Here is a 25869-nt window from a genome sequence, read left to right as displayed (position 1 = left end):
ATCCAGCCGCTTGTACTGTACAGTGACTGTGATGCAGATGTCAATGTATATGTCTAGTACCCTATTATACACCGGGGAACCCACCGCTTGTACTGTACTGTGACTGTGATGCAGATGTCATTGTATATGTCTAGTACACTATTATACACCGGGGATCCAGCCGCTTGTATTGGACAGTGACTGTGATGCATATGTCATTGTATATGTCTAGTACCCTATTATACACCGGGGAACCAGCCGCTTGTACTGTACAGTGACTATGATGCAGATGTTAATGTATATGTCTAGTACCCTATTATACACCGGGGAACCAGCCGCTTCTGCTGTACAGTTACAAGAGTGTAGGGGGAAAGGAGAACATACAAACTCTGCACATACAAAGCCCGGTACTTGTTTCCTACCACAGCCACAATCGCGGGCATCGTGTACCTTAAAGTTAAGGTACACGATGCCTGCGATGGACCCGATTTCCTTTGAAATCAGGTCCATTTTGCTGGCATTGCCCCCGACGCGACCGACGCGATGCCCGCGATTTTGCCATAGGCTTCAATGTTAAAATATTTTTTAACATTGAAATCGGGAGCATCGCATCGGTCTTGTGCCATTATAATGGCACAAGATGAGATGGACTTGATTAAGTCCATCTCACATAGGAAACAATGTGAAATGGGCCAATATGACCCATTTCACATTGTATATGGCCCCGTCGTCACCCCACGATTGACACGAACCCGAAGCGTGGCGAGCGCAGCGAGCCCGGGAGGGGCGGCGGTGCGCGTCCTCCAACCTTTTCATACCCCTACTATCCACGTCGGCGTGGAGTTGAGAATATAAAGTGTGGCGAGCGCACGCGTATACCTGTAAAGTTATACGCGGCCACTCGCGGGGCTCGCTGCGCTCGCCACGCTTCGGGCTCGGTGGCTCGCTGCGCTCGCCACACTTTATATTCTCAACTCCACGCCGACGTGGATAGTAGGGGTATGAAAAGGTCGGAAGAAAAAAAAATTGGGGGTCTAGGGAATATTTTACATTGAATCCAATGTAAAATCGGGTCCCAGGGACCCTATTCACATTTGATTCAATTAAAAAATCGGGTCGGTCGCATCGCATGCGATGGACGCGATTTTTCCGACACGACCACCCCGATGCAAATCGGGGTGGCCGTGCTAGGAAACAAGTACCCAAAGCCCTGCATGGAATCCAATCCATGACCAAGCACTCGTGAGCAGACACTGCCACAACCTGGTTTGACCCATTGCCCTTATTGCTGCAGGATGTCACCCAGCCTGCTGATAAATGGCATATAACCCTTATATAGCCCACACCCCATTTTTCCAGCTGCTGCCACGTTTATATATAAGAAGTGTCAGATTCCTCTTCCACCTCTCAGCCAGCTAATGTCCAGGAAGCATCTGCACACAGACGGGTGGTCTCAGGACCCCCACACCCAGCATGTGTGGCCCGTGCAGGTAATGACACTTAGGGGACACAAGATGCATGACAATGACAAAGCCCTTACTATTGCTGAGCATGACGGCCCTACATAGTTATGGCGGGACCTTACGTGTGACCTTACGGCCCACCTCATGTTCCATGGTGCTATATAAATGTATAATGCAGCGGACTTCGCTTTCACTTGTGGTCACTTTGTGGTTGGCTGGACACTGGGGAAGATGTAATAATTACAGGGCTGGGAAATGGCTTTGTGGTCAGGAAACCACCTGTTGTCCAGGACTGGTCAGCAAATTCCCAGCGCTTGTGGCCGGCTGTACCCCTCATTAGCTCTGACGTGTGGTAATGTGCTCCCCTATGTGCAGAATGGGATACGGTCACTAGGTCGACAAGCACTATGTCGACATGGGTTAGGTTGACAGTGTCATTGGGTTGACACAAACATTAGGTCAACATGGGGAATGTCGACAGTCAAAAGGTGGACATGGGGTTTTTCACATTTTTTTGAGCCGACATGTGCCGACAGATGGTATTTCATGCCCTACCATCCACTAGGGCGTGGTGGAAGAATAAAATAAAATAGTGTGCCGAGCGTAGCGAGTTATGTGAGGGGACGCGGTGCTACGTTTCATTGTCCATGTCGACTGTGTCGAAATTCTGGACCATTTAAAAAAAAAGAAAGAAAGAAAAACTCATGTCGACCTAATACTTGTGTCGACCCAATGACCATGTCGACATTAATGCAAGTCGACCTAATGCTTGTCAACCAAAATTCTGTCTACCCAATGATCCCAACCCATGCAGAATAATGCTAGGCATGGACAGCACTGTACAATGATGGGGATGAGCTGGGTCCGTACATACCTTATGCTTTGTGCCAGACGTGGGGCCCAATTGGCCCAAAAAGTGTGGAAACTGCTATTCGGTGGTCTCTGCGCATGTGTCAGCCCTTAAACTGCCATCACACGGGAACAAACCAAAATGTCTAATTACGGCAATGTTATACCAAACCTGAGATGTCTGTCCAGTCGATATGCTCGTAAATTTCCAATGTTTTGTGTTAGCCCTGGTGCCACACTGCAGATCTGTATCGATGATATCGCTCATGGTACCCCAGAAACTATCGCTGGCATTTGGGGGGTGTCCGCTGCATTTACTAGTTGTGCCAGTAGCTGCCGTCTCCGTTTGGGCGTCCCTGGCAGTGTGACTTATACCCCTTTTAGACCAAAACGCCGGGTCGCACCCGGCTTTTTGGACCCTGGTTGAAGCCGGGTGCGACCCGGCGTTTAGGGGCATTTACACCGGACGGGCTTAAACGCCCGCACCCCCCTCCCCGGCGCTTGAAGATGACAGCGCGATGTAAAAGGGGTATTCTGTAGAAACATAAAGAGAAAATCTGTCACATACATGGTGCACCTAAACATATTAACAGTTACAATTCAGAAGGCTGTAATATGGTAATTGATCGGCCTCTGCTAGGTAACGTCCTCTGCTCTGTAGCACTACAAGCACCAGCATGTGGCTGTGGGGGATGTCCTGAGCTCTGTAGCACTACAAGCACCAGCATGTTTGGCTGAGGGGGATGTCCTGTGCTCTGTAGCACTACAAGCACCAGCATGTGAGGCTGAGGGGGACGTCCTGCGCTCTGTAGCACTACAAGCATCAGCATGTGTGGCTGAGGGGGACGTCCTGCACTCTGTAGCACTACAAGCACCAGCATGTGGCTGTGGGGGATGTCCTGAGCTCTGTAGCACTACAAGCACCAGCATGTGAGGCTGAGGGGGACGTCCTGCGCTCTGTAGCACTACAAGCACCAGCATGTGGGGCTGAGGGTGACGTCCTGCACTCTGTAGCACTACAAGCACCAGCATGTATCAGGCTGAGGGGGATATCCTGCACTCTGTAGCACTACAAGCACCAGCATGTGTGGCTGAGGGGGACGTTCTGCGCTCTGTAGCACTACAAGCACCAGCATGTGGCTGAGGGGGATGTCCTGAGCTCTGTGGCACTACAAGCACCAGCATGTGAGGCTGAGGGGGACGTCCTACGCTCTGTAGCACTACAAGCATCAGCATGTGTGGCTGAGGGGGACGTCCTGCACTCTGTAGCACTAAAAGCACCAGCATGTGAGGCTGAGGGGGACGTCCTGCGCTCTGTAGCACTTCAAGCACCAGCATGTGGGGCTGAGGGTGACGTCCTACGCTCTGTAGCACTACAAGCACCAGCATGTGGGGCTGAGGGTGATGTCCTGCGCTCTGTAGCACTACAAGCACCAGCATGTGGGGCTGAGGGTGATGTCCTGCGCTCTGTAGCACTACAAGCACCAGCATGTGGTTATGAGGGGGACGCCTGCTCTCTGTAGCACTACAAGCACCAGCATGTGGTTATGAGGGGGACGCCTGCTCTCTGTAGCACTACAAGCACCAGCATGTGGGGCTGAGGGTGACATCCTGCGCTCTGTAGCACTACAAGCACTGGCATGTATTGGGCTGAGGGGGATGTCCTGCGCTCTGTAGCACTACAAGCACCAGCATGTGGGGCTGTGGGGGTAGTTCTGCGCTCTGTAGCACTACAAGCACCATCATGTGTGGCTGAGGGGGACGTCCTGCGCTCTGTAGCACTACAAGCACCAGCATGTGGGACTGAGGGTGACCTCCTGCGCTCTGTAGCACTACAAGCACCGGCATGTATCGGGCTGAGGGGGACATCCTGCGCTCTGTAGCACTACAAGCGCCAGCATGTGGGACTGAGCGAGGGTGACATCCTGCGCTCTGTATCACTACAAGCACCGGCATGTATCGGGCTGAGGGGGAAGTCCTGCACTCTGTAGCACAACAAGCACCAGCATGTTAGTCTGAGGGGGACATCCTGCGCTCTGTAGCACTAAAAGAACCAGCATATGGGACTGACGGGGGACATCCTGCATCTGTAGCACTGCAAGCACCAGCATGTGAGGCTGAGGGGGATGTCCTGCGCTCTGTAGCACTACAATCACCAGCATGTGGGGCTGTGGGAGAAGTCCTGCGCTCTGTAGCACTGCAAGCATCAGCATGTGGGGCTGTGGGGGATGTCCTGCGCTCTGGAGCACTAAAAGCACCAGCATGTTGGGCTGACGGGGGACATCCTGCATCTGTAGCACTACAAGCACCAGCATGTGAGGCTGAGGGGGAAGTCCTACGCTCTGTAGCACTACAAGAACCAGCATATGGGACTGAGGGTGACGTCCTGCGCTCTGTAGCACTACAAGCACCAGCATGTGGGGCTGACGGGGGACATCCTGCATCTGTAGCACTACAAGCACCAGCATGTGAGGCTGAGGGGGATGTCCTGCGCGCTGTAGCACTAAAAGCACCAGCATGTGGGGCTGTGGGGGATGTCCTGCGCTCTGGAGCACTAAACGCACCAGCATATTGGGCTGACGGGGGACATCCTGCATCTGTAGCACTACAAGCACCAGCATGTGAGGCTGAGGGGGATGTCCTGCACTCTGTAGCACTACAAGCACCAGCATGTGGGGCTGTGGGGGGATGTCCTGCGCACTGTAGCACTACAAGCACCAGCATGTGGGGCTGTGGGGGAAGTTCTGCGCTCTGTAGCACAACAAGCACCAGCATGTGGGGCTGTGGGGGATGTCCTGCACTCTGTAGCACTACAAGCACCAGCATGTGGGGCTGTGGGGGATGTCCTGCGCTCTGGAGCACTAAAAGCACCAGCATATGGGACTGAGGGTGACGTCCTGCGCTCTGTAGCACTACAAGCACCAGCATGTGGGGCCGACGGGGGACATCCTGCATCTGTAGCACTACAAGCACCAGCATGTGAGGCTGAGGGGGATGTCCTGCGCGCTGTAGCACTAAAAGCACCAGCATGTGGGGCTGTGGGGGAAGTCCTGCGCTCTGTAGCACTACAAGCACCAGCATGTGGGGCTGTGGGGGATGTCCTGCGCTCTGGAGCACTAAATGCACCAGCATATTGGGCTGACGGGGGACATCCTGCATCTGTAGCACTACAAGCACCAGCATGTGAGGCTGAGGGGGATGTCCTGCACTCTGTAGCACTACAAGCACCAGCATGTGGGGCTGTGGGGGAAGTTCTGCGCTCTGTAGCACAACAAGCACCAGCATGTGGGGCTGTGGGGGATGTCCTGCACTCTGTAGCACTACAAGCACCAGCATGTGGGGCTGTGGGGGATGTCCTGCGCTCTGGAGCACTAAAAGCACCAGCATGTGGGGCTGAGGGGGATGTCCTGCGCTCTGGAGCACTAAAAGCACCAGCATGTGGGGCTGAGGGTTATGTTCTGCAGTGCTCATGCTTTTGGTTGTGGCTGCTGGCCTCCCCCCTGTGCCCGGCCCCTGCTGCTCCTGATTGGCTGCTGCTCTGGGACATTAGCATACAGGCAGCAGCAGCACCATGGAATAAGTTAGAAGCAGCCCCTGGTGCAGGACGGGAGGGGGCAGCTCTGTCTCCTCTGTGAGGGATCTTTCTCCTCTGCTACTTTGTCCTCTTCTGATGATCCAGGTTTGCATGTAGTTTTTTTGGCAGAGGGAAGCAGTATCCCACTTCCAGAGACAGCCGGGCAGCCACTGCCACTCTCTCCCTGGGTTGGCACCAGGTACCCTATGGGATTTGTGCTGCTACATTGGTTATTTGGATCTGCAGCCGCTTGGAGAGTTCCTGTATGGTTCCCGGATAATGGGATATGAGACCCTGCAGATTGTTCAGCACTTGCAGGAGAGCGGTGCCCATTGTGCCAAGCATCCCGGTGTAGGGGGGCATCACTGAATGCAGGATTGTAGCCAGCAGCTGTTCTCTTGTGTTGTTTTCCATCTGCACCCATGGCTGGGATATACAGTTCTACTCTGAAGACCTTGGAGGATCTTACCCTGGACTCTGGCTATGGGGCAGAAGACTCCTGCAGGTCCCTCAGCCTCTCCTCATCTAAGTCCAACTCCCAGCCATTGCCATCTTCCCAACACCGTGGGAACTGGTGGCATTACTCTGGTTCCATGAACAGCCGAAACAGCAGCTGGGACACCATGAACACTCCTCTGACAGAGGACCCTGACTTGGTGGACATGTTCTCCAGGTGCCACAGGCTACCTGACTTGGAGGACTTTCCCTGGACAGATGAGGACATTGGGAAGCTTCTTAGGACGGGTAAAGGCGATGGCGGCAGGTGGGAGTTCTCTCAGGATGCTGTCAGGAAGATGTCTCTCTTGCTGAGGAGGCCTCTCATTCGGATATCCAGGGAAGCCCAGCGTCTGAGTGTTTTACATGCCAGGTGCACACGCTATGAGATCCAAAGTGCCATGAAACTTATCCTGAGCTGGGCCCTGTCGCAGAGCTGTGCCCTGGCCACAGTGCGGGCACTGTCCCTGTACAGCATGAGCGCGGGAGATGGCCTGCGGCAAGGCAAGTCTGCCCGTTGCGGCCTTTCCCTGTCGGTGGGCAGGTTCTTCAGGTGGATGGTGGACACTAGGATATCTGTGCGGATTCATGAGTATGCAGCCATTTGCTTGACCTCCTGCATGGAGAACCTGCTGGAGGAGATCAGGGACCATGTCTTGGTCAGCCAAGGATCTGACTCTGCGGAAATCTCTCTGGATGCCCTGGAAATGGCCATTAACAATGATGCAGAGTTGTGGGGAGTTCTGCAGCCATACGAGCACTTAATCTGTGGGAAGAACGCCAGTGGTAAGACGCAACCTATCTTCTGTAGCGCCTCTATTGTGGTGGGGGGTGGTATGACTTGTCCTGCTCAGCATGTCAACAGTGACCATGTCGGCATTTATCATACCTACATGGATAGAAGATGAGTGGGCAGTGTATATAACTGCACAAAGTAAATGGCCCGGAGCCGTTGCTTATTTTGGGAGAGGAGCACCACCTCTCGAATGCAGCCTGGTAAATGGGAGGGTAAATAAGCAAAGCAGACGGCAATTCTGAAGACGGTGCAAGATAAGTGTATTGATACCTTTTTAACCTAATCAGGTAGGAACATAAGGTTATCAAACACTTGGATAGAATGAAAGCAAACGTGCACATGAAAACCATAACATAACAAAAAATGAAGTTAAAAGTAACGGGAGTAGGGTTGTGCCCATATATCTCAACATACGTTGGTGGGGCGGTGGGCTAATGGCTGAATAAAGAGGCCCGGGCAAAACGCTTGGCACTGCCGCACAGGATTTAATGGAAGCAGATATTTTGCAAAGCAGCGTCACCTCCCGTCCTAACGTTAGTTTATGGTTTTTATGTGAACATTTGTAATAAACTTGGTTTTATTCTATCAGAGTTATTGGTAACCTTATATCCATAACTATCAATACACTTACATTGCTCCGTTTTCAGATTTGGCGCCTGTTTTGCTTATTTACCCCCTGGACACATAACAACATTGTGAACCTGTTGTTTGAGGGTGTCGACATGGTGCCTGATGACTGCTTCAACCATGACGGTGTCTGATGTTGACATTACGATGTTGGCCTTTATTGTTCCTGGATACCATTATAATGAGCTGTGGTAGGTGTGTGGGGAGGGGCAGATCTGGTGTCCCCGCATGAACATTATTCATTTTATTATTTATTAACAGTTTCTTATATAGCGCATACATATTACGCAGCGCTGTACAGAGAATATTTGAACATTCAGATCAGTCCCTGCCCCAGTGGAGCTTACAATCTATATTCCCTACTACATGTACACGCACACACAGACATTCTAGGGTTAATTTGTTAGGAGCCAATGAACCTACCAGTATATTTTGGGTACTTGTGTAATATCTGGACGCCCGATTATTTGATAGTATGCCTTAACTTAAGGAGTACAATCAGATGTGATGCGACGCGATTTTGCGGTAAAATCGCATGCATCGCATCGCGACCAAGTAGCATGCGATGCGATCAACGCGATTTTCCATAGAGTTCAATGTTAAAATGGTCCTGTTCATTTCCCCACTATCCAAGTGGGCATAGAGTTGATTTTTTATAGCGTAGATTTTGTATAGATTTAAGTAATCCGCGTCCGCTCGCCGCGCTTCGGGCTCGGTGGCTCGCTGCTCTTGCCACGCTATATAAAATCTACTCTATGCCCACTTGGATAGTGGGGAAATGACCAGGACCATTTTAACATTGAATCCTATGGAAAATCGCGTCCATCGCATGCGATGCGATTTTTTTCCGACCCGATCTCAAAATCGGGCGCCCAGTTATTACACAAGTACCTATTTTTGGAATGTGGGAGGAAACCGGAGTACCGGAGTCCACGCAAGTACGGACTCCGCACAGTTAGAGCCATGGTGGGAATAGAACCCATGACCTCAGTGCTGTGAGGCAGTAATGCTAACCATTACACCATCCGTACTGCCTGTGGTACTGACATGGTCTGCTTGTTGTGTACATGGTGAGACGTCTCCTACGCTATACATACCCATACTACACATGCATGCCACACATCCCATACTACACATGCCCATACTACACATGCATGCTACACATGCCCATACTACACATGCATGCTACACATGCCCATACTACACATGCATGCTACACATCCCATACTACACATGCCCATACTACACATGCATGCCACACATCCCATACTACACATGCCCATACTACACATGCATGCTACACATGCCCATACTACACATGCATGCTACACATACCCATACTACACATGCATGCCACACATCCCATACTACACATGCATGCTACACATCCCATACTACACATGCCCATACTACACATGCATGCTACACATACCCATACTACACATGCATGCCACACATCCCATACTACACATGCCCATACTACACATGCATGCTACACATGCCCATACCACACATGCATGCCACACATCCCCATGCTACACATGCCCATACTACACATGCATGCTACACATGCCCATACTACACATGCATGCCACACATGCCCATACTACACATGCGTGCGACACATGCCCATACTACACATGCCCATACTACACATGCCCATACTACACATGCCCATATTACACATGCCCATATTACACATGCCCATACTACACATGCATGCTACACATGCCCATGCTACACATGCATGCGACACATGCCCATGCTACACATGCATGCCACACATCCCATACTACACATGCCCATACTACACATGCATGCTACACATGCCCATACCACACATGCATGCCACACATCCCCATGCTACACATGCATGCCACACATCCCATACTACACATGCCCATACTACACATGCATGCTACACATGCCCATACCACACATGCATGCCACACATCCCCATGCTACACATGCATGCTACACATGCCCATACTACACATGCATGCTACACATGCCCATACTACACATGCATGCGACACATGCCCATACTACACATGCATGCGACACATGCCCATACTACACATGCATGCGACACATGCCCATACTACACATGCATGCGACACATGCCCATACTACACATGCATGCGACACATGCCCATACTACACATGCATGTGACACATGCCCATACTACACATGCATGCGACACATACCCATACTACACATGCATGCCACACATCCCATACTACACATGCCCATACTACACATGCATGCTACACATGCCCATACCACACATGCATGCCACACATCCCCATGCTACACATGCATGCTACACATGCCCATACTACACATGCATGCTACACATGCCTATACTACACATGCATGTTACACATGCCCATACTACACATGCATGCGACACATGCCCATACTACACATGCATGCGACACATGCCCATACTACACATGCATGCCACACATCCCATACTACACATGCATGCTACACATACCCATACTACACATGCATGCCACACATACCCATACTACACATGCATGCCACACATGCCCATACTACACATGCATGCGACACATGCCCATATTACACATGCATGCGACACATGCCCATACTACACATGCATGCGACACATGCCCATACTACACATGCATGCGACACATACCCATACTACACATGCATGCGACACATGCCCATACTACACATGCCCATATTACACATGCATGCCACACATGCACATGCTACACATGCATGCGACACATGCCCATGCTACACATGCATGTCACACATGCACATGCTACACATGCATGCAACACATGCCCATGCTACACATGCATGCGACACATGCCCGTACTACACATGCATGCGACACATGCCCGTACTACACATGCATGCGACACATGCCCATACTACACATGCATGCGACACATGCCCATACTACACATGCATGCGACACATGCCCATACTACACATGCCCATATTACACATGCATGCCACACATGCACATGCTACACATGCCCATGCTACACATGCATGCGACACATGCATGCGACACATGCCCATGCTACACATGCATGCGACACATGCCCGTACTACACATGCATGCGACACATGCCCGTACTACACATGCATGCGACACATGCCCATACTACACATGCATGCGACACATGCCCATACTACACATGCATGCGACACATGCCCATACTACACATGCATGCGACACATGCCCATACTACACATGCATGCGACACATGCCCATACTACACATGCATGCGACACATGCCCATACTACACATGCATGCGACACATGCCCATACTACACATGCCCATGCGACACATGCCCATATTACACATGCATGCTACACATGCCCATACTACACATGTATGCGACACATGCCCATACTACACATGTATGCGACACATGCCCATACTACACATGCATGCGACACATGCCCATACTACACATGCATGCGACACATGCCCATACTACACATGCGCATGCGACACATGCCCATACTACACATGCCCATGCGACACATGCCCATATTACACATGCATGCTACACATGCCCATACTACACATGTATGCGACACATGCCCATACTACACATGTATGCGACACATGCCCATACTACACATGTATGCGACACATGCCCATACTACACATGCATGCGACACATGCCCATACTACACATGCCCATACTACACATGTATGCGACACATGCCCATACTACACATGTATGCGACACATTCCCATACTACACATGCCCATACTACACATGCATGCTACACATGCCCATACTACACATGCATGCTACACATGCCCATACTACACATGCATGCTACACATGCCCATACTACACATGCATGCGACACATGCCCATACTACACATGTATGCGACACATTCCCATACTACAGAACTGAAGAACTTTGCTAATATTAACCCTATAGAGGAATTCCTGGGCTTCGCTCCTGTCCACCGTATTTATGTCTAATAATATTTGGTGTTGAATTCTCGCAGCATGTGGCGAGCGGAGGTGCTGTTGTGTGTGTGTTGGGGGGGGGGGGGGGGGGGTTTGCTGGTACTATATCCTGATTTATTATTTCTCCTATTGCTGTATCTTGGGACTTTGCGCTTGGAACACGCTGTAAATCATTGCGCTGAAGCTTATACAACAGGAATGCCCCCAAACTAACCTGGTGTTTACTTTACAAAGATGTTCTCTATACACTTTATATCCTGCAGCTCTCTGGTATCCCCAGAATAAACTACAGTGGGCGCCACTAATGACGTTCAAGGAGATGCTAGATCGAGACAAAATCCTGGGTTTTGTATTGGACCTAAAGCCCCATCCACACTAGAGGATATTGTAAAAGCTATCGCTCAGAAGGGACTTCTAAAGGTCCATACACACTGGGCGATTTATGCCCAGGCCAGCGTGTATGGACAGCGATTGGGGGGGGAAGCCGCTAAGTGCATACACACTGAGCTGCTTTCTCCCTGCCCGGCGCCGACGGCGGGGGGAGGACGGCTTTGCATAGCGCAGCATGCAAAGCCGTCCTCAAAGCTGCTCATCTGCTGCTTTCCCGGCAATGATGCAGGAGTGTGCAGCAGCGTTCACCGCTCATTGCCGGGGCATATACACAGGGCGGCTTTGAGCTGAAAGTCGCCCAGTGTGTATGGGCCTCAAGATATGTCTTGTAGTGTGAGCACTCAGTATCGTTTGTGGTGTGCACTCCCGTGTGTTGTCTGCGAACCCCCCCCCCCCCCCCCGTCTGTCTGCTGAATGGGCAGGTCTATATAGCCCAGGGCTGGGCAACACCGGCCCTCCAGATGTTGCATGTTCAATGGGTCCCAGCGACGTCACTGAACAATATTAGTTACCGATATCTTTCATTTTCTATGCTCAATATCGTTTGCCAGGGAGGTTAGAGAAAACACTGATGACTTTAAATAGCGTTCATATCGTGTAGTGTGTATGGGGTATAAAAGGCAATTGGTAAGGTGGTAAGGTGTGCAGAGGGAGCGGTAAGGTGTGCAGAGGGAGTGGTAAAGTGTGCAGAGGGAGCGGTAAGGGGTGCAGAGGGAGTGGTAAAGTGTGCAGAGGGAGCGATAAGCTGGTAAGGGGTGCAGAGGGATCGGTAAGGTGTGCAGAGGGAGCGGTAAGGTGGTAAGGTGTGCAGAGGGAGCGGTAAGGTGGTAAGGTGTGCAGAGGGAGTGGTAAGGTGTGCAGAGGAGGTAGTAAGGTGGTAAAGTGTGCAGAGGGAGCGGTAAGGTGTGCAAAGGGCAGCAGTGGGAGCGGTATGGTGTGCAGAGGGAGCGGTAAAGGGTGCACTGCAGAGGGAGCTGTAAGGTGTGCAGAGGGCAGCAGTGGGAGCGGTATGGTGTGCAGAGGGCAGCAGAGGGAGCGGTAAAGGGTGCAGAGGGAGCTGTAAGGTGTGCAGAGGGCAGCAGAGGGAGTGGTAAGGTGTGCAGAGGGAGCGGTAAGGTGTGCAGAGGGAGCGGTAAGGTGTGCAGAGGGCAGCAGAGGGAGGGGTAAGGTGTGCAGAGGGAGCTGTATGGTGTGCAGAGGGAGCTGTATGGTGTGCAGAGGGAGCAGTATGGTGTGCAGAGGGAGCGGTAAGGTGTGCAGAGGGCAGCAGAGGGAGGGGTAAGGTGTGCAGACTGAGGGGTAAGGTGTGCAGAGGGAGCGGTAAGGTGTGCAGAGGGAGCTGTATGGTGTGCAGAGGGCAGCAGAGGGAGCGGGAAGGTGTGCAGAGTGAGCGGTATGGTGTGCAGAGGGCAGCAGAGTGAGCGGTATGGTGTGCAGAGGGCAGCAGAGTGAGCGGTATGGTGTGCAGAGTGAGCGGTATGGTGTGCAGAGGGAGCGGTGTGGTGTGCAGAGGGAGCGGTATGGTGTGCAGAGGGCAGCAGAGGGAGCGGTAAGGTGTGCTGAGTGAATGGTAAGCAGAGCAAGGTCCTCCGCCAGAAGCATGGTGAGTGAACAGGGTTCAATAATTGGGGTTTGTCTGCTCAGGTGTCGACACTGACCCCAAAACTACCTGAAAAAAATCAATCTTTGCATGTCGACCTATTGACTGTCTCCCCTGTGCGGTGTTACTGCAGTGATGGCTGATGCCAGCTCGTGGACTTACTGGCGGAAAAATGAAAAGGTCACCTGTTAAATCCCTGACCATGGTCATATCTGTGTGGAGTTTGTATGTTCATCTCCCGCAATCTAAAAACATATTTAATACATTTTCTCAAAGGCAAAAGTAATTGTGATTGCAATAAATCCTGCTGGGAATTGTAGTTCCTCAACCTGCGGCATGGATTAAACTACACCAGTGGTCAGGGAACTCGGTCCTCATTACCCCACGCAGTGCATGTTTTGCAGGTCTCCTCACAGAATCACAAGTGAAATAATTAACTCCACCTGCTGCGGACCTTATAAAATGTGTCTGTGAGTAATTAGTACACCTGTGCACCTGCTGGGTTACCAGCAAAACATGCACTGTGTGGGGTAATGAGGACCGAGTTCCCTGACCACTGGTGTAGTTTAATCCATGCCGCAGGTTGAGGAACTACAATTCCCAGCAGGATTTATTGCAATCACAATTATTTTTGCCTTTGAGAAAATGTATTAAATATGTTTTTAGATTGCGGGAGATGAACATACAAACTCCACACAGATATGACCATGGTCAGGGGAATGAACTACACCAAAAAGCAAAATTGCTCCCCCCCCCCCCCCCCACCATTTCCAGCTGCAGAAATCTGCGGCAAATTGTGAACTGGCTGATATAGAATATCGGTGCGGCGGCGGCAGTGTACGCGTCAGTCCAGGGTATGACCAGGTTCTGTGCTGTTGGGTTTATGGGAATTGCCGCGAGGAACTGGCTGATATAGAATATCGGTGCGGCGGCAGTGTATGCGTCAGTCCAGGGTGTGACCAGGTTCTGTGCTGTTGGGTCACATGGTTATGTGAATTGCCGTGAGGAAATGGCTGTGGTCTGTTCCTTTCCTTTTTCAGTGGTTGAATCATCCGTGAGAGAGTTTTTGCATCAGGCTCCCAGCGAGCTCCCTTCCCAAGGCCACAGAAAGCTGATGTCCTCTTTATGTCCCCACACGAAATCTGTGCCAGGGAATTGGGGGTGGTCCTGAAAGGCAATATGGCCACAGATAATATACTGCTCCGTCCTTTCACCTCTACAGCTGCCTCGCTCCATGAATGCTGCACTTGTTCTGGGATCACATTGTAATGGTGCTGGAATCGCGGCATCACGCTGGTGCCTCGTGCCCTCCAATCTATGCCATGCTATGTTTTGCTCCAATGACGGGTTATGGGCCACTACCAAGTAATATGTGGTCACTGTGACTGGCGTCTGGCAATCGCCAAATTCATGGACAATGCACAATGGGAGAGTGGTAATATTTCGGATAGTAAGTGGCTCTCCTGCCCGCACCTTGCCTCTATCTTGGTGACGTGGGCAGATTGGGGGGGGGGGGGGATAATACTGGGAATCCCTACCTCCAGGCTCTGTCTCAGTGGAGCTTACACTCTTAATTCCCCCACCAAACTCATCATCATTCATCATCATCCTCATTGGCTGATTATACATACCCTCCAACATGACCCATTCCATTAGGTACGAAATGCTCTGTTTCTGGACTTCCTTACCAGTGGCAACTGCAGAGTTGGGGCTCCAGCACAGTCCATTATTCAAAAAGGGGAGCCACACCTAATGCCACCCCAAACATCACTGTCCTGGACTCACTGGCAGTTGATGTGACGCCCCCCTATTTGAATATTGGACTGTGCTGGAGCCTCTCCTCTGTATCTGCCACTGGCAGGGAAGTCCAGGAACAGATCATTTTGTACCTAATGGAATGGGTCATGTTGGAGGGTATGATCAGTGGCGTAACTTCAAAAATTGCGCCACCGCCGCGAAAGGTTTCTGGTGCCAGGCATCCCGGCTCCCACCCGCACCGCTATTACAATAGCACCGCAGCCCCCCGGCGCCCGCACTTACACTGCGCCTCCCTGCGACCGCGGGGGCTGCGGTGCTATTGTTACGCCACTGGGTATGATTATATAGTGCTGATCTCAAGGACCTAAAGCCCTTTATTAGCAGCAGTCATATTGGATGTATACATAACAGTAGATAGTATCGGGTGAGGCGCCATTATTAACCAATTACTTTATCAGCATTATTTCAGAACTTGGGAGGATGCCCACATGGAGATGTACAGTGCATACAAATATCCACAGCGGGTGCATGAAGCGATGTAGAATCAGGTGCGTCCGCATTGGCTCCTGGTGCCATCTGTAAATGATCAGTCATAGGTGGCATGGGTGATTGGCTGCTTCCTACAGCCTGCGCTTTATAATGTGTATCATATAGAAGAACTTTTGTTAATCTAAATGCCCACTAAAGCTTCTGTCCTTCCTCCGGGTTCCTGTCTGCTTGTTGTACTATGGCGCAAATGTTCAGAGATAGTCGATGCCAATTTCTCTAACCATTATCTGCCAATCGCTCCCTGCCATCCCGGACCTGACTGTCCGCTCCTCGCCAAATCCACGTTACCATGGGACCACAACGCAGACAGGAAATCATGGCAGGGTGGGACGGAGTCCAACACACACACCAGGCAAACTATTCAAGTTAGGGAAAATTCCTCAGCAAGAAGGAGAAAGGAACGTCTGTTCCTGCCTGGAAGCCACAGACAGGAGAGGTTTTCCCTGATCCGCAGCGCTCTCTCCTTCTCCAGGCCAGCAGTAACACGGAAAGTACAGCCGGCAGCTGGGAGTATACTCCCAGTATCTCATCCTTTCTGCTGTTATAGATGTCACTGCAAAGACTGTGTGACCGTTAGATGTTGGTTGTTTCTGGCATCTTGTTCACTTTATCTCTCTCCGAGACGTGATACATCCTTCAGAGTGGGAATAGCGCTTTGCATCCCCCATCTTGTGGGTAATGGCAGCATGAGGAGGGCCAGGTTCAGTCGGGTTGGGATCGTTTAGCCGAACATAGCTTGGTCGACAATCATTAGGTCAACACCACTAGGTCGACATGACATTAGGTTGACACTAGCGTTAGGTCGACATGGGCTAGGTCGACAGTCAAAAGGTTTTCACTGTTTTTTTTTTTTACCCGAATGTCGACACAGTCGACATGGACATGGACACAGTTTGAAGAGCAACGAATCGCTCACTTCGCTCGCAATGCTTCGGGCATTGCGAAAAAAAAAAGTGGGTTAGAGGTTGAGGAAGAGCACACCATTTCATCTCGGATGTTATCAATCTTGTCCTTAAAGTAGGAGGCAAGTTCTTGTGCATTGATGGTAGCCGGTGGGGGAGGGTACAGAAGAGACTTGGGGCCGCATTTATCAAGCAATATTTGCGGTTAAATCCCTGAAAACATACGTTTTCGGGGGTTCACCACAAATATTTAGTATCCCCCAAATGTATTAAAGGGGGACCGCAGCAGGGATCTCCTCTCCCTGCTGCGTTCCTCCCTGCAACGCTGCTGGCCGCATCCCCCATAGGTTTCTATGGGGGATGCAAAGCTGCCCGATATCGCACCCCTGGGCTATCGCCATTGTAATGTGGCGATAGCCCATTGCAGCCTATGGCTACACTTCGCACTGCCCGAGCAGTGCAGTGCGGTAAGAGGGGTCGGCGTGGGTCAGGGCATAACCGCGCATGTGCTGACCTTCCGGGTTAGGGCTTCGCAGGGACGGGTTCCTATCTGAGCCCTGTCCCTGCGCTCTTTATATTGATACATTGCCCCGATATGATCGCATTTTACAATGCATTGTAAATGCGATCATGATAAATGGGCCCCTTTAATGTGTTAAAAAGTAAGGGTGGCATGAGAAGAGATGAGAGATTGGAAGTATGTTTGTTTGGCAGTGTCCAAAGCATTGCAGTAGGAGTGGTAGCTAGTCTTATGTGTGAGGAAATCAGTCCTAGTAAGAGCTTTACGCCATTAATGTTCTACTTTTATGTGACTGATTTCATAGTTGTCTTGTTGTTTTGGAGTGCCACGGCTGGCATCTAAGCCTATGTGGGGTTTAATGGGAAGCTGGAGCCACTTCATCAAGGGCTGTTTCAAGAGTCTGGTACATGTGGGAAACAGCAGAGTCAGGAGAGGTAAATGCAGAAATTAGTGAGAGCTGTTGTTGCAGGGAGGTGGAATGTTGTGTCAATTAATAGCATTACTATTTCTGCGGGTTAGAGTAGGCATGCATGATTTCTGTGTCAGTGAGCTTGGGGTAATGGAGGAGAGCGAGAGGGCAATGAGATTGTGATCAGAGAGAGGGAAGGGAGTGTTAGTAAAATCAGAGGCTGAGCACAGCCTGGTGAAAAACAAGGTCAAGGCAATGGCCTTCCTCATGAGTAGAGGAGTCGGACCACTGGGAGAGGCTGAGAGAGGAGGTTAGAGAGAAGAGTTTGGAAGTATGCAAAGATGGAGGACTGTCAATAGCAATATTGAAGTCACCCAGGATTATAGTGTAGGGATGGCCATCGACCATCGATGATTCGAAATCATCGATGGTTCATGGCCGATGTTGAATACTTTTGCCATCGATGGGGGAGTACCAGATGGTTTCTCTCCATCGATGGAATAGCAAAACGATGTTTTGCTGTTTTTTTTTCCCCCCCAGAGTGCTGGGACACGGAGCATAGCTCCGCCCCTGACACCCGCGATGCCCCGCCTCCGTGTTTTGATTGGCCCAGAGGCCAATCAATCAATCAAACACAATGGATGACCATCGATATGTAAAAATATCGATGGTCATCCATTGCATAGTTAAGCACTATCGAAGGCCAGTTGCCGAATTGCCATCGATGGCAACCATCGATGGCAATGGCAACAATGGCCATCCCTATGATAGTGGAGATGTCAGAGGATAAGAAGTGGGGGAGCCAGGCAGAGAAATCTTCCAGAAATTGAGATTTTGGAAGCCCAGGTGGTCGATAGATCACAGCAACATGCAGAGGGAAAGGGAAAATCCCTAATAGAGTGAACTTCAAATGATGTGAATGTGAGTGAAGGAACTGGTGGTAGAACGAAGTATGTGAAGGATTGGGGCAGTAATATACCTACCAGTTTTATTATTGGAGTTCTGCCCGCGCTCTAAATACCCTATGTGGCCGGAGGGGCTGCCGAGCAAGAGTGTGTCCACACTCCCAAATGTACACGGAATAGGTTGGTTGGCCCTGCGCTCACCTCCTTGGTGTAACCAAATAATGTCTCTATGAGGCCCAGTATAATGGATAGATATGAACGTGGGTTGTAACAAAGTGATTTTATTATAAGAAAACAAAGGTGCAGGATGTTTACACATTATCGATATCCATGTTAATCATGGTGACTGAAAAGTAACAAAAGGGGAAAAATGATGAATGAAAAAAGGGGAGGAAAAATACGTTTAAATACAATAAGCTCCTGATGCAGTTATCAGAAGATATGTCCCAGTACAGGCAGCTCTCACAGTCCCAGTCTGTGTCTGCTGTCGACTGTGATATCCAATGTGACACCTTAATAGGTGTCAATATGCGTAAGTCAATGGTGTGTCTGTGGCCAGGGGTGGTGGGCTGGGTAGGGTTGCTGTAATGTGCGGTAGTGTAAGGCGTATATGTCACCAGGGGCTGGCGTCCCAATACCCCCGGTGGTGCACTATACCCTTACCTTCCGTTCCACAGTAGCAGTTCCTCTTCCTGGTCCCACGTAGCCGTTCACATGAAAGCCGCTTCTGACTCCTGCAGAACGCCGGCCAGGTACCCACACTGCTGTGTCCGCCGCGCGGTGCACTTCCGGGTTAGCGATGTGACGCGTCGCCCGGAGGTCACTGGCTGCTGGAGCTGTGTGCGCTCGACTCTCTACCTCCGGGGAGAGGAGACTTAGATGTCGTTGTGGTGTCTGTTCTGAGGTCCAACGCGTTTCAGCCGTCTTGCGGCCTTTTTCAAGGATCTTGAAGCCAGTGACCTCCGGGCGACGCGTCACATCGCTAACCCGGAAGTGCACCGCGCGGCGGACACAGCAGTGTGGGGACCTGGCCGGCGTTCTGCAGGAGTCAGAAGCGGCTTTCATGTGAACGGCTACGTGGGACCAGGAAGAGGAACTGCTACTGTGGAACGGAAGGTAAGGGTATAGTGCACCACCGGGGGTATTGGGACGCCAGCCCCTGGTGACATATACGCCTTACACTACCGCACATTACAGCAACCCTACCCAGCCCACCACCCCTGGCCACAGACACACCATTGACTTACGCATATTGACACCTATTAAGGTGTCACATTGGATATCACAGTCGACAGCAGACACAGACTGGGACTGTGAGAGCTGCCTGTACTGGGACATACCTACCAGTTTGGTGAGCATGATGTGATTGTGTGTATGTTTGAGACACGGTTAAGTCATACTTGCCTGCTTTTAATTTCAACTCTCCGGGAGAAGCTTGGAGAGGCAACACGTCAGGGGGGCGGGAGCAAGTCTGACATCACTTGGCCCCGCCCCTATGCCGTAAAACTCCGTGATTCGCGGGCCGTGGAGAGGGAGTGGGGCTTAAATGACACGAAATGCTGTGATCGTGTCATTTTTAGCCCCGCCCCCTCTCCAAGGACTCGCAATTTCAGATAATTACACCAGCGGGCAAGGGGGGAGCGGGGACAATTAGCAGAATGCGGGAGACTTGCCCACCTTCCCGGTGGGCCAGGAGAAGGACCTGATATCCGGGAGGTTCCTGGCCATTCCGGGAGGGTAGGCAAGCCTGGGTTAAGTAGAATGGATATCATAGCTGCCTACCCTCCTGCATTCTGCAGGAGACTCCCTGAAATAGCAGCAATCTCCCTCTCTCCCTCATTAGTCTAGCAATCTCCCTCCTTTCACCTAGCCCACATTACACTGTTACATTTTTGGGGAAAAAAGGAATAAGAGACAGATACATTTACATTGAATCATCAGCACCATTTCCCAGCACTTTAACAAGTACAGTAGCTCTTACTAACTGCTTTGGGGATCATCTACATTTGGATATAAGTAATTTTAAAAGATTACTCTCAGATGTAGCAGTACACACCCACGCTTCTAGGCGTCACGTTCACAATATCTCCATATATGGAACTAGACACGCCCTTTTGGAGTTGCATGACACGCCTCCTCAATGGGGCGCTTTACAAAATTCTATTACCAACTATAATCTCCCTGAAACTAGTTTTCAAAAGTAGACACGTATGGTGGATATGTATAGTAATGATGTGTAATCATTTCTTGCTCGTTACCAGCCAGGCAAAATGGCGGAACATAACAGTATTGTCGGCATCGGTGGCTGCGCGCAGCTGAATGGAGCAAGGCACCATCTAATGGCTGGTGGTGCGCACAACACCTGTATCCCCTCATGGAGGTGAGGAGCAGCCTTAGCCTATTGTTATATACACTGCTCAAAAAAATAAAGGGAACACTAACATAACACATCCTAGATCTGAATGAATAAAATATTGAATACTTTGTTCTTTGCATAGTTGAATGTGCTGACAACAAAATCACACAAAAATGATCAATGGAAATCAAATTTATTAACCCATGGAGGTCTGGATTTGGAGTCACACTCAAAATTAAAGTGGAAAAATACACTACAGGTTGATCCAACTTTGATGTAATATCCTAAAAACAAGTTAAAATGAGGCTCAGTAGTGTGTGTGGCTTCCACGTGCCTGTATGACCTCCCTGCAACACCTGGGCATGCTCCTGATGAGGTGGCGGATGTTCTCCTGAGGAATCTCCTCCCAGACCTGGACTAAAGCATCCGCCAACTCCTGGACAGTCTGTGGTGCAACATGACGTTGGTGGATGGAGCGAGACATGATGTCCAAGATGTGCTGAATTGGATTCAGGTCTGGGAAATGGGAGGGCCATTCCATAGCATCAATGCCTTCATCTTGATGACACACTCCAGCCACATGAGGTCTAGCATTGTCTTGCATTAGGAGGAACCCAGGGCCAACCACAACAGCATATGGTCTCACAATGGGTCTGAGGATCTTATCTTGGTACCCAATGGCAGTCAGGATACCTCTGATGAGCATATGGAGGGTTGTGCGGCCCCCCAAAGAAATGCCACCCCACGCCATTACTGACCCGCTGCCAAACCGGTCATGCTGGACGATATTGCAGGCAGCAGAAAGTTCTCCTTGGCGTCTCCAGACTCTGTCATGTGGTAAGTGTGAACCTGCTGTCATCTGTGAAGAGCACAGGGCACCAATGGCGAATTTGCCAACCTTGGTGTTCTCTGGCAAATGCCAAACGTCCTGCATGGTGTTGGGCTGTAAGCACAACTCCCACCTGTGGACGTCGGGCCCTCATACCACCCTCATGGAGTCTGGATCCGATACGAAATGCCGGCGGTCGGGATCCCGGCGTTCAGAATCCCGACACTGGAATCCCGACCGCCGAAATCCCGACATGGGGGGGACGTGGAGCGCCCCCCCCTTGCGGGCTCGCTGCGCTCGCCACGCAGCGGGCCCGGTGCCTCGCTACGCTCGGCACACTATTTTATTCTCCCTCTATGGGTGTCGTGGACACCCACAGAGGGAGAAAGTTTCGGGATTTCGGCGGTCGGGATTCCAGTGTCGGGATTCCGACCGCCGGGATCCCGACCGCCGGCAAATTGACTGCATCCCTGGAGTCTGTTTCTGACCGTTTTAGAAGACACATGCACACTTGTGGCCTGCTGGAGGCCTATTTTTAGGGCTCTGGCAGTGCTCCTCCTGTTCCTCCTTTGCCCTAAGGCGGAGGTAGCGGTCCTGCTTGCTGGGTTGTTGCCCTCCTACGGCCTCCTCCACGTCTCCTGATGTACTGGCCTGCCTCCTGGTAGTGCCTCCATGCTCTGGACACTACACTCACAGACACAGCAAACCTTCTTGCTACAGCTCACATTGATGTGCCATCCTGGATGAGCTGCACTACCTGAGCCACTTGTGTGGGTTGCAGACTCAGTCTCATGTTACCACTAGAGTGAAAGCACCGCCAGCATTCAAAAGTGACCAAAACATCAGCCAGAAAGCATAGGAGCTGAGAAGTGGTCTGTGGTCACCACCTGCAGAACAACTTCTTTATTGGGGGGGTCTTGCTAATTGCCTATAATTTCTACCTATTGCCTATTCCATTTGCACAACAGCATGCAAAATTGATTGTCAATCAGTGTTTCTTCCTAAGTGGACAGTTTGATTTCACAGAAGTGTGATTGACTTGGAGTTACATTGCGTTGTTTAAGTGTTCACTTTATTTTTTTTGGCACAGTGTAGGAGAACTGCCTGTAAGCTGTATAGCTACATATGCTGTTGTACGAATGGATAGAGACTTTGAGAGCCAACCTGAATTAGGCCCACTTTGTGGATACTGCAGCACCTGCACATACAGAAGAGCTGGATATGCACACGGCCCATAGTGCTGGCACAGAGGAGACCCCTCCAATGGGCCCAGTGGCTGCATATAGTGGATCTCCTCCATTGCTGAGTCAGCCTGGATGTCCTACCCCCTGACCTCTGCAGAATCCCTGACTCGGCCGATCTGACCCTGCGGCCTGTCAGCAGTATAATCCACCCATTGTATATCCCATAGTAGATTCAGGTTTTCTGTTGAGGTCTGTACATATTGTGGCTGATCTCATCGTTCCCTGCAGCAGAACGTAGTGAGTAGAGGGCGAGGGGTGATGGGCATTGAATTGGCTAGTGGCTAGTGAATACTCCTAGTGAGTAGAGGGTGAGGGGTGATGGGCATTGAATTGGCTGTACAGTGCCACAAGCTGGGTTACACGTACATGACAGTGCCTGTATTACATTGTACTTCTGCATATTATTACTATAGCTTGGTACTAGCATCACTATAAACATCTGACATTGGGTGTTTGTGTAATCCTGGCCTGCTCGTCTGCCATGTTGTACAGATGTCATACAATGGGATTATAACCAAATGCTGAGCGATCCTGGTGCTAGGTGACATTGATGCTGATAATACAGTAGTCCTTATGGTAGATGGCAGCATAGCCAACCCACAGGACTACACAACACACTGACCATGTGTGTGACCTGGGTGGTGGCATCAGACACTTATACATTAGGTATGTCTTCAGCCAGGATCAAACACTTCCCCCAGATCGGCCTCCAGTCCTACATCTGTACCAGGGACTACTGCGATACCCTCCAGTCCTACATCTGTACCAGGGACTACTGCAATGCCCTCCAGTCCTGCATCTGTACCAGGGACTTCTACACTGCCCTCCAGTCCTACATCTGTACCAGGGACTACTGCACTGCCCTCCAGTCCTACACCTGTACCAGGGACTACTGCGATGCCTTCCAGTCCTACATCTGTACCAGGGACTACTGTGATGCCCTCCAGTCCTACACGTGTACCAGGGACTACTGCACTGCCTTCCAGTCCTACATCTGTACCAGGGACTACTGCGATGCCTTCCAGTCCTACATCTGTACCAGGGACTACTGCAATGCCCTCCAGTCCTACATGTGTACCAGGGACTACTGCACTGCCCTCCAGTCCTACACCTGTACCAGGGACTACTGCGAAGCCTTCCAGTCCTACATCTGTACCAGGGACTACTGCACTGCCCTCCAGTCCTACATCTGTACCAGGGACTACTGCACTGCCCTCCAGTCCTACATCTGTACCAGGGACTACTGCACTGCCCTCCAGTCCTACATCTGTACCAGAGACTACTGCAATGCCCTCCTGTCCTACTACACTGCCCTCCAGTCCTACACCTGTACCAGGGACTACTGCGATGCCCTCCATTCCTACATCTGTACCAGGGACTACTGCGATGCCCTCCAGTCCTACATCTGTACCAGGGACTACTGAACTGCCCTTCAGTTCTACATCTGTACCAGGGACTACTGCGATGCCCTCCAGTCCTACATCTGTACCAGGGACTACTGAACTGCCCTTCAGTTCTACATCTGTACCAGGGACTACTGCGATGCCCTCCAGTTCTACATCTGTACCAGGGACTACTGAGATGCCTTCCACCTGGGCCTCCCAGCATAATGATTGCAGATGGTACAGAATACAGCTGCCAAGCTATTACCCGGCCACATATCACCCATTCTCCCTCCACCGGCTGCCTGTTCGATGGAAAATGGCTTTTAGGATTGGTTACCTGGGTCCTACGTGACTGTCAGGCCCCTGGGCCCTATGTAACCGGGGCCCAGGGGCCTGACGCAGCTTCTGATTCCTCAGTGCCTTCTCTATTACTGCCATGTGTACATTAGCTGCTTCTAGGATCTCCCGGGACTCATCGGGGGTCCAGCTTTCAGCCATGCAGCTCCGGCTTTTTGTAAGTTGCACCCCTGCACAGCAGAGGAGCCCCCACTATAGACTCGCAGCAGTCTGAGTCCTATTACGAGAACAGTGCTTAATATTATTACAATACTAACAGCGTAAGCTGTTGTGTGTCCATGTGATACAAATCGCTCCGTCGTCTGCTGTCATTCACCAGCTCGTTCTACCTGTACTGTACTGATCAGTCATCAGCTGCCGGGCCTCCGTAGCACATGTAGTGAGTGCATTTTCATAGAAGTAACCTGTAATCTCCCATAATAGTAAATAAGTTCCATATTGTAGCACACTAATGATGCAGAGGTGAGGTAGAGGTGTGCTGCGTTATTCGCCCTGCTGTAATTGGTGATCACCACCAGGCATGGCAAAAAATGATGGTTGCGGCCTAGACCACTTCTGTCTTTTGACTTTTCCCATCAGCCACTGGGTCCACGTATACCTGGAGTGGGAATATATTAGTGTGGCGGGCGATGGGATGATTACCAGCCATTCAGTGGCATAGTCGGTTAGTATGGAGTACGCACATAAGCAGTCTGAGCTTTGTGCTGAGCCGTTGACTCCACTTCCGGGAATCTTCAACTGGTTACAAGATGGCCGCCATCAGAGCACACTAATGGCTGGCAGAAATTCAGTGTATAAGTATTCCCTTGGAACATGATAGATGCTAACCAGCTTCCGATGTCCCCATGGCGGTGATACCCGGCGGCACATCACCAGGGGCTGCAAATTATATTAC

At 50.8% G+C, this 25869-nt stretch overlaps 1 protein-coding gene across 2 annotated transcripts in view; it reads left to right on the top strand.

Moving 5' to 3' along the window:
* The window catches only part of ABTB2 (ankyrin repeat and BTB domain containing 2), a 90250-nt gene that overhangs the window by 4596 nt on the left and 59785 nt on the right, over nucleotides 1–25869 (top strand). Inside the window, exon 1 of one of the 2 annotated variants that reach the window (XM_083163655.1) lies at nucleotides 5889–7146. The exons of the other annotated variant lie outside the window; for it this stretch is intronic. Coding sequence (XP_083019781.1) covers nucleotides 6288–7146 — 859 coding nt within the window. The 5' untranslated portion in view covers nucleotides 5889–6287. Of the gene's footprint in view, nucleotides 1–5888; nucleotides 7147–25869 lie in introns of those variants that run through there. 2 annotated transcript variants of the gene reach the window in all.

This window comes from Crinia signifera, chromosome 11, assembly GCF_055691185.1.
Source record: "Crinia signifera chromosome 11, ASM5569118v1, whole genome shotgun sequence".
In the NCBI taxonomy this organism is placed as follows: domain Eukaryota; kingdom Metazoa; phylum Chordata; class Amphibia; order Anura; family Myobatrachidae; genus Crinia; species Crinia signifera.
This window is presented reverse-complemented; position numbering and strand designations above follow the sequence as displayed.